This window comes from Triturus cristatus, chromosome 9, assembly GCF_964204655.1.
Source record: "Triturus cristatus chromosome 9, aTriCri1.1, whole genome shotgun sequence".
Classification (NCBI taxonomy): domain Eukaryota; kingdom Metazoa; phylum Chordata; class Amphibia; order Caudata; family Salamandridae; genus Triturus; species Triturus cristatus.
Genome location: NC_140592.1, coordinates 729,279,155 through 729,292,612, shown reverse-complemented (window position 1 = coordinate 729,292,612; position 13,458 = coordinate 729,279,155). Strand labels below are relative to the sequence as shown.

General features: G+C 48.3%; 1 protein-coding gene across 2 annotated transcripts in view; it reads left to right on the top strand.

Moving 5' to 3' along the window:
* Positions 1-2,000, top strand: part of SPINT2 (serine peptidase inhibitor, Kunitz type 2) — a 282,081-nt gene extending 280,081 nt beyond the window's left edge. For both annotated transcript variants that reach the window (XM_085625939.1, XM_085625938.1), the window contains one exon: positions 979-2,000. In XM_085625939.1, coding sequence (XP_085482065.1) covers positions 979-1,148 — 170 coding nt within the window. In that variant the 3' untranslated portion in view covers positions 1,149-2,000. The remainder of the gene's footprint in view (positions 1-978) is intronic.
* Positions 2,001-13,458: the final 11,458 nt, after the last annotated feature.

The following is a 13,458-nucleotide window of genomic DNA, read 5'->3' as shown; positions in this document are numbered from 1 at the left end:
AAATTTTGATAAGTGCTGCACTATGGGGCAAATCAATTGTGATCTATATGGATGAGATCTGGAAGTATCCAAACATAGCGTGTCTGCTAGTATTTTGCCCAGTCCCTTATCTGCCCCCAGAATGGCAGTAGGTCTATATGATGTGGGTTGGGTCAGGGGTCTACCAGGTTTCAGGATTAAAACCATGAGAGATTCCTTGGAGCGACGGTGGAAGTTCACCTGCAGCCAGTGTCACTTAGTACATGTTGGTCAATTTGGGTGTGAGTTGTGAGGAAAAAGTGCAGTACTACCAGATGGTAGGCCGTCAAGACCTGGGGTTTTGTTACGGGATGGTGATTGCTTGCAGCATGTCCGCAGTGGTGATCTTGGTGTCCAACGCGAGTTTGGATGCAGTGGGCGATTGTGACATGTATTTGTTCTTGCATGGTGTAGATTTACAACTTTCATGAATTTACAAGCATATACAAACGTCTGCCTGGAAACTGTGTTCCTAGAATACTTCTGTGATTTCCATTTTAATATGAACAAAAATATATGCATATGTATTTTCTGATGTGAAAATCTGCTGAGTGATTGGAAGTTCACTTTTCCTACACCGCCTTTTTTCCTTCCACAGTAAAGTTTTATTCCTGCCCTTGTCAATGTATAACCTTTCCCATTGTGGGAAGAGATCGGAAACTAGTTTAAGTACCCTTAAACATATGAATTTGTCAGTGTGCACAAACTTTCAGCTCATTCAACCTAGACCAACAAATTCCCACATACATATCTGTCCATGTTGGCAGATATGCTGTCAGGTGGCCTATTCTGTACATTTGTTATTTCAGTCTTGCAGTTGCACCGTGCTTGTTTGATGGATGGCTTATTTTCTGTGAGTTCCATCGATGCTTTTTGCCTCTAGCAAAGATATTTAACAAATTCAGTGACATCCATGTAAACGAAGGGTGACCTTGTAAACCATGTTTTTTGTTTTCACAGCCGTTGCATTGTCAGTGCTTCTTGCCATCATGATTGCGATATTACTTGGGGCAATGGTGGTGGTTTTCGTCAAGATGGCTAGACGAAACCAGCGCAACAGTGGTCTTGGAGGTGTGTGGAGTCCTATCGACGATAAGGAATGCCTCATGAATAATGCCTACACTCTTTAAATGGAAAGTGAATTAAAGTTTTGGCGAGCAAAACATCTTCTCATTGACTTTCTTTACAGGACTTTTATTGGACATTCATTATTGGAGATTGGGAAGGAAAGTGGGAGAGTAACTACTGAAATCCATTTTATTATGGAAATGATACCCTTTTAATGTGGTGTTCAAAGCAAGTTTGCTGGTCCATCTGAAAGACATTTTCTAAATGTAATTTTACACACTTCATGTAATCTACACATTTTAAAATATCGGAGTTGTTATGCAGGACATAGCATGAATCTGGTAATGAACTGCTGCAAAAACATCATGTTAAATGAACCTCAACTTGTTCCAGTACTAGAATCATTGATACAGGTTGCTACCGCTCATGCTGTGGCTGAACGCCATTGCTAACCAAGAGCATGTCTCATTGCTTTTATGATGTTTGCACACATGTCCCTGGGGTGAAGGGTTATGTGTAGTTCTTGCTGCAGTTTTTCAGAACAATGTAGTCCTTTTTGGTTGTGGGGGAAATAATGGGCAATTAAAATATGGATGAGTGCATTAATCCACATTGAGTATTCGGTTGGTACTTTTTGTTTTTCTTTCATGAGTTGACATCGGGTTAATTGCTTGTTTTTAGTTCTTGTGGGGAAATTGAAGAATCCCTATCCAATGTTTGTCTTTAATAGATTTTGAAGATATTCAATTCCTGTGGGTTTAAATACTATTTGAGCACACTCCAATGTGTTTTCTATTTGCTCATGGAAAGTGTAATTGTTACTGTTCTCCTCTAACTATATCAGTGGCTTAAGTGCCTCTTTTTACCACATGTTAAATCAGATTTACAACTTTTTAATAAAGATTGATCTTCTACCTTTGTGTGAGGGAGTTTTTTATTTATTACATACAAATTTACACTTCTCTTTGGATTTTGTCCTATGGGATCTTACTATTTAGGTTTACTTCTAAAATGTGTGTGCTCTCCCGCTCCTAATTCTACTCCAATAAATATTCCTTCGCAAGTGAAAGCTCATTTTAACTTGAGTTCATTTGGAAGGTGTCTCATTTTGTCATGGGTGTTCTAATTTGATATTCTACCAGATAGCTCACGAACAGTAAATTAAAATGTCTCCACCTTTAGATCAAGGGACCGGTCTGTAGAGCTTGGAACAGGGGACATGTACAACTTCCTTCATCTTAGACACACTACATTTTTTTTATAGAATGAAGCAGTCCACCTGTATGAAACCAGTTCATTCACTGCAGGAAAAACAGGATGATACGTTTTGCTTACAATTCAGTTGGAAACCGCCCTTTCAACTTGGCATAGTTTACTAATGTGAAGGCCTTACAAGTTCACAAAGCTCATCTGCCAAACACTGGGGCATGATTTCTCGAAGAAACATTTTTGCTTGATAATTCTTTGAAAAAAGTGGGATCATATGTCTTTTCTCTTCCACAAACCTACTTTTTAACTCCTGAGTGGATTTAGATAAAGAGAAAATCCGCATACCCCATAAATAACAAAAATAATATTGTTGTACAGGTCAGAAGATCTAATAATGAAGGTAATTAAAGAAACTTACTCTTGCTGTGGCAGGAAAATCTCCTTGCTGTTTGTGAGTTATTTAGCATACAGAAAATAACATTGGGAACATATATATATATATATATATATATATATATATATATATATATATATATATATATATATATATATATATATATATATATATATATATTCAAAACAAAAGGTTGCCCAAAGTGGAAAGCCGCTCACGAGGGAGTGTCACACACGTACTGCCGGTGGTCATACGCAGCCTGTCATGCACCCTTTCTCCAGCTTGCCAAACGCGTTTCGGGCGTCATCCCGCCCTTGATCACTGGCTGCACAACGTAGGACAGAAAACAAGGCTTGATCTGACACACCTACTTTATTGGTATACGAAGTCCCGCCCATGTGGGAAGTCCCGCCCATGTGGGCTGTGGCAAGGCTTAGTGGTTCTTGTAGTTTCATGCCACAAACTTCCGGTGCAGTACATACCCCAGTGGGTGCCTTGGTGCCAACGTTGATTAAAAATATAAACCCCAGTGGGTGAGAAGAGGTAGTTGCAGCGCTCACGTAGTCCCAATATATACCGGCAGCTCAGGCCTCCCTTGTTCCAGTCACCACTCAGATTCGCGAGAAGTGAAGAACCGCCAGAAGCAGCGGCGGGGCTTTCCGCGACCAGGCAGGCCGCTAATTATTCAAAACAAAAGGTTGCCCAAAGTGGAAAGCCGCTCACGAGGGAGTGTCACACACGTACTGCCGGTGGTCATACGCAGCCTGTCATGCACCCTTTCTCCAGCTTGCCAAACGCGTTTCGGGCGTCATCCCGCCCTTGATCACTGGCTGCACAACGTAGGACAGAAAACAAGGCTTGATCTGACACACCTACTTTATTGGTATACGAAGTCCCGCCCATGTGGGAAGTCCCGCCCATGTGGGCTGTGGCAAGGCTTAGTGGTTCTTGTAGTTTCATGCCACAAACTTCCGGTGCAGTACATACCCCAGTGGGTGCCTTGGTGCCAACGTTGATTAAAAATATAAACCCCAGTGGGTAACGTTGGCACCAAGGCACCCACTGGGGTATGTACTGCACCGGAAGTTTGTGGCATGAAACTACAAGAACCACTAAGCCTTGCCACAGCCCACATGGGCGGGACTTCCCACATGGGCGGGACTTCGTATACCAATAAAGTAGGTGTGTCAGATCAAGCCTTGTTTTCTGTCCTACGTTGTGCAGCCAGTGATCAAGGGCGGGATGACGCCCGAAACGCGTTTGGCAAGCTGGAGAAAGGGTGCATGACAGGCTGCGTATGACCACCGGCAGTACGTGTGTGACACTCCCTCGTGAGCGGCTTTCCACTTTGGGCAACCTTTTGTTTTGAATAATTAGCGGCCTGCCTGGTCGCGGAAAGCCCCGCCGCTGCTTCTGGCGGTTCTTCACTTCTCGCGAATCTGAGTGGTGACTGGAACAAGGGAGGCCTGAGCTGCCGGTATATATTGGGACTACGTGAGCGCTGCAACTACCTCTTCTCACCCACTGGGGTTTATATTTTTAATCAACGTTGGCACCAAGGCACCCACTGGGGTATGTACTGCACCGGAAGTTTGTGGCATGAAACTACAAGAACCACACAGCCTTGCCACAGCCCACATGGGCGGGACTTCCCACATGGGCGGGACTTCGTATACCAATAAAGTAGGTGTGTCAGATCAAGCCTTGTTTTCTGTCCTACGTTGTGCAGCCAGTGATCAAGGGCGGGATGACGCCCGAAACGCGTTTGGCAAGCTGGAGAAAGGGTGCATGACAGGCTGCGTATGACCACCGGCAGTACGTGTGTGACACTCCCTCGTGAGCGGCTTTCCACTTTGGGCAACCTTTTGTTTTGAATAATTAGCGGCCTGCCTGGTCGCGGAAAGCCCCGCCGCTGCTTCTGGCGGTTCTTCACTTCTCGCGAATCTGAGTGGTGACTGGAACAAGGGAGGCCTGAGCTGCCGGTATATATTGGGACTACGTGAGCGCTGCAACTACCTCTTCTCACCCACTGGGGTTTATATTTTTAATCAACGTTGGCACCAAGGCACCCACTGGGGTTTATATTTTTAATCAACGTTGGCACCAAGGCACCCACTGGGGTATGTACTGCACCGGAAGTTTGTGGCATGAAACTACAAGAACCACACAGCCTTGCCACAGCCCACATGGGCGGGACTTCCCACATGGGCGGGACTTCGTATACCAATAAAGTAGGTGTGTCAGATCAAGCCTTGTTTTCTGTCCTACGTTGTGCAGCCAGTGATCAAGGGCGGGATGACGCCCGAAACGCGTTTGGCAAGCTGGAGAAAGGGTGCATGACAGGCTGCGTATGACCACCGGCAGTACGTGTGTGACACTCCCTCGTGAGCGGCTTTCCACTTTGGGCAACCTTTTGTTTTGAATAATTAGCGGCCTGCCTGGTCGCGGAAAGCCCCGCCGCTGCTTCTGGCGGTTCTTCACTTCTCGCGAATCTGAGTGGTGACTGGAACAAGGGAGGCCTGAGCTGCCGGTATATATTGGGACTACGTGAGCGCTGCAACTACCTCTTCTCACCCACTGGGGTTTATATTTTTAATCAACGTTGGCACCAAGGCACCCACTGGGGTATGTACTGCACCGGAAGTTTGTGGCATGAAACTACAAGAACCACACAGCCTTGCCACAGCCCACATGGGCGGGACTTCCCACATGGGCGGGACTTCGTATACCAATAAAGTAGGTGTGTCAGATCAAGCCTTGTTTTCTGTCCTACGTTGTGCAGCCAGTGATCAAGGGCGGGATGACGCCCGAAACGCGTTTGGCAAGCTGGAGAAAGGGTGCATGACAGGCTGCGTATGACCACCGGCAGTACGTGTGTGACACTCCCTCGTGAGCGGCTTTCCACTTTGGGCAACCTTTTGTTTTGAATATATATATATATATATATATATATATATATATATATATATATAATTTTTGTGTGTATAAAGTCTAAGTTGTATAAAGTCTAAGTTGATGTTGCCAACAATATGGTCTCCACTTTGATTGCAATTGAAAGACAGATGCTATTTTCAACCCTATGTTTATCAGTAAACCATTTCAGTGGTGGTTTACTCAGCATAACGTTTGATTCAAGCAATTTCACTGAGGGATTAGCACTGCCTCTTGTTTTGGTAAAATAAGAGGGCTAGTGGTCCTGATTAAGCTAATCATTAAAATTCCAATTTTTCAAAAGGACATGAAATGACAAATCTACTGTTAACTTTCTTCCAAAGGTGGCTACATGTGCCGTAGTCCACATTAGTAATAGAAACTGAGGTAAAGGGTGGCTAAATATTTAGAAACAATCCAAGCTGGTCTGCCCAAACCAATTGATTTAGTTTATGGACTACAACGAAGGAGCTACCTGGAATACAGAGTCGAAAGCATTGTCAGCAGAATGCTCAGCTGAGTGGGTTAACTGCATGAAAGTGAAGTCCAGTCATTGTAAAGTGTGTATAGTGAGTGATGAGTATGTATATAATCTGTTCAGCATTGGAATTTGTGATCTATTCAAGTATGTGAATCTTGCAAAGTATATTAGCTTGAAAAATAGTCCTTCCACTGTATTACCATCAAAAGAACAAAGTGCATACACATCATTCCACCTCATTGTGTTATCCAAACTTCGGCCTTCCCTTAACTCCAACTGCCAGGTTTTTCCACAATTCACTTGTGAAATGAACCCAGCACGTAGATCAGCTCTACATACAAATTCTTCAGTTAAAAAGCAGTACTTTGGATTTAAAGCACCTTTGCATTATTCTCCATATTCTTTTTCACTACCAACTCACTTATTGCTGAAGATGACAGTAAGAAGCAGTCACTTTTCTGAAAGTGTGCTGGTGTGGCAGCAGACAGTTACATGAGGACAAGCATAGCTTATGTACTGCTCCCCTTCCCCCAAACATGTGACCAATAGTGTTCTGAGATGAGATTTCGAACAATGGCAATGAAGAACAGATTGAAACATTATTTTCATCGGTTAATAAAGGTGTAGACAAACAAGCTGCAAGCCTGGCCAAGTACATATTCTGTTGCCAACCCAATTACTACCTGCTTAGAAAACATACCAATGGAGTTATTTACAATCGCCAGCTAACACAAGTTATGATCAGTGATGACTTCCAGAAACACTCCATCTGCTCGAATGGGTCAGATCCCAACAGACTTGGTTTCTTCACTGCAGTCAACGAGTACATCATTTACATCTTCATATCTACCACAAACACACAATATTCATCAATAATTGAATGTTGCAGATCAAGTTCAAGATCAGCCTACTACAGTGAGATAGGGCCACTATTGAGTCAAATGCATCACACCTAAAGGAAAGGCTATCACCAAGACAAACTAAAACCGGACCCTTTTGCTAAAGATGAACATAACCAGATTACTTCCTCTTGTGACTGAGGACGATGAAGATAACCAGGAAGCGTTTAGCAAGGAGGACCAAGGGTCATATGCTTAGACAAAAAGTCCTATATTCGGTGTGGGTTGTGTACTTGCATCGTCTGATGCTACAAATCAACCCACTCGTAAGGATTCTCCACCCGACTATATCTGCTGATATTCTTTTGTGAAAGGAGGTTCTAATGAATTTAGCCTACCTAAATGCACATGTAGAAAACATTGTCTTTGGGATTGCTGTAATTGAGTTTTGGGATTTTTCTTTACAGTCAGTTATTGAGCATCTTTGGGAGAAAGGGCTTCAAAACATGAAAAGTCCCACATATTTTACGGTTAATATATCTAGATGGGAACAAAAAAAAAATAAGCATTGGAGTCATTATGCCTACTCTATCAAACTAGTATAGACTAATCTCACCAGTTGCTCAAAGGTGCAAACAAAACAAAAAAATACGATTGCACTGTGCACTGCACCACCAGACAAAGAACATATAATATGGGATACAATGGGGAAAATAAATCTGCCACCAGTATGAAAAAACACAAATGCATCCACTACAGTTTCCAGGTACGATAGGCAATGTTGGAAAGGCATGTCCTCTTTTCTGCAGACATTACCAGTGGCTGATGAGGTGTCCTCCTTAATAGATTCAGCAATGAACTGCTGGTTTATGATAGTCTTTAGACAAACTGCAAATTCAGCAGCAAACACATGGTTGGCTTAAGAGCCTTCGATCTATACCAGAAGCTCAAGCAAAAATAATGGCTATGCCATTTGACTGAAAGAACAATTTTCTTGCCTTCGGTAACAATGTATCTGTAAAACATTAGTTAGATCCCTCACCTTAGAATATCCCCAGGCGTCAGGCTGGATCCGGAAAGATTTTTGTAGCAATACACCTTGCGCGTCGGTAGGCGTCGTCTGCAGCTCCGCGTCCGTCGTCGGCGTCGTGCGCCGGAATGACGTCGTCTGAGTACTTAGACGCCGCCCTCGCGCCCTGACGTCAGTTCTTTTACATAGCTTTCCGCGCCAGGGACGCTGAGCCATGCAAGAGACCGACACTGGTGCCAAAAAATCTAGGGCCCTGAAAGGGAGAACCTTAACCCTAGATGTCGGTTCGCAGAACGGGGAGGCTGGGTGGGTCGGTGAGGAATCTAACTAACTAATGTTTCTTACAGATACATAGTTACCGAAGGTAAGTAACTTGTTCATCTGAAAGAAACGCGTTAGTTAGATTCCTCACCTTAGAATAGATACCCCAGCAATACCAACCCCGGAGGTGGGCCTGCGAACCAAGATCACACCAGAAAGTCCTGGAGAACAGAGCGGCCAAAGTGGCCATCTCTCCGGACTTGGCTGTCCAGGCAATAGTGCTTGACAAACGTGTGCAGTAATGCCCACGTCGCCGCCTGACAGATGTCCTGCAAGGGGACTCCCCGTCCCAGGGTAGTTGTCGCCGCTGTGGCCGGGGTGGAAGGGGCTCTCAGCCAAACAGGAGGGACCTTTTTCGCCAAGGAATAGCAGAGTTTAATACACAACACGACCCATCGCGAGATGATCCGCTTGTGCACAGCTTTACCCTTCCTAGCACCTACATATCCAACAAAAAGTTGGTCGTCCACCCGGAACTGTTTTGTGCGGTCCAAATAAAAGGACAGCGCACGTTTTGGGTCCAGACGGTGGAGCCTCCATCTTTTGAAGGATGCGGAGGCGGAAAGAAGGTGGGCAGCGTGACAGATTGCCCGATGTGAAAGGGAGTCCTGACTTTAGGAAGAAAAGGACGTGTCCGGAGGACAACCTTATCCGGATGAACCGAAAGGAAGGGAGGCTTAGCTGACAGAGCCTGGAGCTCACTCACTCGCTTAGCAGAGGTGATGGCCACCAGGAAGGCAGTTTTCAGAGTCGGTAGACGAATTAGACAATTGTGAAGGGGCTCAAAGGGAGTGCACAACAGAAAAGTGAGAACAACGTTCAAGTCCCACTGAGGCATTCCGAATGGAACAGGAGGAAACGTATGAGGAATGCAGGGGACTTGAAAAGAGAAGGCTGATCAGGAAGCCTTAAGAAAGCAGAGATTGCAGCAAGAACCCTTCAAGGTGCCCAGAGCAGAGCCCTGCTGGGCCGAAGAGGAGAACCTCAGAAAGAGGGGCAGAAAGGGGATCCACAGCCTTTGCTGTGCACCATGCCACAAATTTGTTCCACTGGCAGGCGTATACCGTCTTTGTGGAGGGACGCCTGGCTGCCAGAATGACATCACAGACTTCAGGAGGCAAGTCAAATGGCATCAACTGTCGCCGCTCAATCTCCACGCATGGAGGTGGAGGCTGGGCAGGTTCGGGTGGAGGACCGTCCCCTGCTGCTGAGACAGAAGGTCCTCCTGAAGAGGCAGTCGTATCGGGGGATCGATGGACATACTGAGTAGCTCGTGATACCAGTACCTTCGTGCCCAATCCGGAGCCACCAAGATGACTTGGGCCCGGTCGCGCCTGATCTTCTTCAGCACTCTGGGCAGAAGTTGTATAGGCAGAAAGGTATACAACAGACCGCAACTCCACTCGCGGCGAAAAGCGTCTCCGTGCTAGTGCCGCCTTGGAAATTCCAACGCGCAGAACTGCTGACATTGCGCGTTCTCTTCGATGGCGAATAGATCTAACCAAGGCTCTCCCCACTGCAGAAAGAGACCTTGCGCCACGTCCGAGTTCGAGACGCCATTCGTGATCCATCATGCACCGGCGGCTGAGTTCGTCTGCTCTGGCGTTCAGAGAGCTTGCCAGATGTTGAACCACCAGGGTGATGCCCTGATGTTCCAGCCATGTCCAGAGGCGCAGAGCCTCCTGACAAAGGGTCCATGACCCCACCCCGCCCGGTTTGTTGCAATACCACATGGCGGTGGTGTTGTCCGTGAACACCTGCACGACACTTCCCCTGACAGAGGGAAGGAAGGCTTTTAGTGCAAGTCTGATCGCCCTCAGCTCCAAGAGGTTGATATAGAGCAGAGTCTCCGCCGGAGACCAGAATCCTCTGAGCCCGCCTTCAACAGCCAGTCGTCGAGATAGGGGTAGACTGGAACCCCTGATTGGCGCAGATGAGCTGCGACCACCGCCATCACTTTCGTGAACACCCGAGGGGCACTGGTGAGGACGAAGGGGAGCACGGTGAACTGAAAGTGCTCCTGACCCACCGTGAACCTAAGGTAACGCCAGTGAGCCGGCAGGACGGGGATGTGGAAATAAGCGTCCTGCAAGTCCAACGCTACCATCCAGTCTCCAGGGTCTAGGGCAGCCAGAACCTGAGCTAAAGTGAGCATCTTGAAACGGTCCTTCCGGAGGAAGGAGTTCACGCTCCTGAGGTCCAAGATCGGGCGTAGGTCTCCTTTGCCCTTCTTGGGAACCAGAAAGTAGTGGGAGTAACTACCACGACCTACTTCCGGACCAGGAACGCGCTCGATGGCCTCTGGCCATCGAGCGCCAGTGGAGCAGGAGATGGTGAACTCTGCCACCCACTGGCGTTGAATGGGCCTGAAAGCTCGGACTAGGAGGGCTTTGAGGCGGATGCTGCCGGGGTGGATGTGGACTGACCGGCACGTTGACCTCCAGTACCGCCTCGGCGGAATCTGCGACCGCGTGCAGGTTGGTTCTGCGGCCGGTGGCTGGGCGGATGTGAGGAGGCGCCCCTTCCTTGGCCACGAAAGGTGGAAGTTTGCGGCCGCGGGGGAGTCCTTGAACCGAGCCAGCGCACTGTCCACCTTCTCACCAAAAAGGCGAGTGCCATCAAAGAGCATGTCCATGAGGGAACTCTGGACATCCCCTGAAAATGACGTGGACCTCAGCCAGGCGTGACTCCTAAGCACCACCGTGGTGGAAATAGCCCGACCCAGCGAGTCCGTGGTGTCTAGTCCACACCGTATGGCATGCTGTGCTGCATCTCGCCCATCAGCAAGTGCTTGAGTGAGTCGTGCCCAGGCCTCCACCGGGCACAAGGGCAGCACGTCCTCCACCGTATCCCACAGAGAGTGGGAATAACGGTCCAAAAGGCAAGCGGTATTTAAAAACCGCAGCCCCAAACTCAGGGACGAGAACAGTTTCTTGCCAAACTGTTCCAACCTCTTGGATTCCCGATCCGGAGGAGCGGACGGGAAGGAGGATTGGGAGGTTGAGGCCTGGATAACCAGATTGGGGTGGGGTGTTGGGAGAGGAAACTGGGGTCGCCCGGAGCAGGGCCGTGGTGCCGGGTAACGTTCCGGTCCACAGGAGGAACTGTGGAGGGCCAGGGCCAAGTGCCCTGCAGAACGTCTATGAGGGCCTCATTAAACTGCAGCAGAGGCTCAGTGGAGCTTGCTGTCGGTTGAAGGACCTCTGTGAGGCCACAGCAGGCAACTCCAGCCCTAGGGCTTCGGCTGCCTTGCGCAGCACCACTGAAAAAGCTGCACCCTCCTCCGAACCACTGGCATCCCCCAGTCCTGTGCAAGTTGACCCTGGAGGGCCATAGGGTCCTCAGACCCCTCCCAGTCGCCCCCGTCATCCGATTCCTGATAAAGAGGAGGAACGATCGGAGCCGGACGGTAGATGAAATGGTCATCCATCGATGTCTGGTGCGGATCCGGAAAGGGGCTGAACCGGGGAACGGTGCCGGAGGTGGAACCGGGGTCGGCGGAGGAGGCGTTGTGAGGTCGACCGGCAACGACCGAGATCCAGGCCTGGAGCCCTCGGGGACCTGCGGGGCCGGAGCCGTCGACAGCGCCGGGGCCACCGGCACGCGAGGTCGCCCAGTCGAACCTGCTGGGCCCGAAGGCACGCCTACAGGTGTCGATGGCGGAGCCAGGCCCCTCATGGCCGAGAGAAAGGCACTGACCTCTGCCGGAGTTGCGTCAGTCCCATGGACCGGCGGGTATGGGGACGGACACGGCTCCTGAGGCTCCGACAGAGCTGCGGGGGTGGGACCACCCTGACCCTCAGCCGAGTCGCGCGACGGTCGATGGGAGTCCGAAGAGCAATCTCGTCTCTTGGACTGCTTGGACTGCTTGGACTTACCCGAAGACCCCGACGAGCGATGACTATGGCTGCGGCTCCGCGATCGGTCCTTGGACCGAGAGCGATGCGGACCAGAGTGCCGAAGCTCACGGGAACGCTCCCACCTAGCTTTCGACGTCAAGACCTGGCAATCGAGGCACGACTCCGCGTCATGGTCGGGCCCCAGGCAATACAGGCACCGGCGATGGTGATCCGTCACCGACATCAGGCGTCACAGGCCTTGAAACCAGGCATCCTACCGGCACCAGAGTCGAGTCGATAGACCAAAAGAAGTCAAAAATGTTAGACAAAAAATGACTAGAGGTAAGCTCTTCCCAGATCGGCGCTTACTGGCGCGGAAAAAAGAACCGACGTCAGCGCGCGAGGGCGGCGTCTAAGTACTACGACATCATTCTGACGCACGACGCCGACTACGGACACGGAGCCGCAGACGACGCCTACCGACGCGCAAGGGATATTGCTACAAAAATCTTTCCGGATACAGCCCGACGCCTGGGGATATTCTAAGGTGAGGAATCTAACGTGTTTCTTTCAGATATAACTTTTTCAGCAAAGAAGTAGATTAAGTCCACCATGCACTATTAACACGCTGATACGGAATGTTCTTTAGGAACTCTGCAAAGAAGGCAAGACTGTTATTCATACAAAATCTAAATCCAGTTCTGAGTGTATTGGCAAAGAAGCATGAATTCTTGGAACAGACCAGCCACAGTATTTGTCATGCCAATTTGATCAACTTCAAAGATGGCAAAGAAGTCATAGGTTGTTCTTTAACCCCTTCAGCGCTGCGCGGATTTCCGCGCAGTGCTGAAGGTTCTGAGCGCGGGCGGGGCCATGACGGAACGGTTCCGTCATAAGCACAGCCCAACCGACGTGCATGACGGAACCGTTCCGTCATAAGCGTCGAAGGGGTTAAAAAAAAAAAAAAAATCGAATGGGTTGGAAACTGGCCCGCCAAAAGACAGAAACCACTTGAAGATGGCTTTCATCCTATTGTCCCTGCCAATGATGGAACACAAGTTTCAAACAAGACTGCAACCATATCAAAAGACAAATAGGCCCTGGACATCGTATGAAGGGTCATGTGCTTGAGTTAATCATCAAACCTCAAACTCATCTGCCATAACTTAACAATTTATTTTTTGAGCAACTGTAGGTACTTGTGCTTTTTATTTTTTTTACCCAAAAAACAATAGAAAAGGTGTACTATTAACAATTTTTCCTACTAATTCTGAAGAGAGTGGAAACCAGTCCTGCACCTAAAAGGATTAAACAAATACATTGAAAAA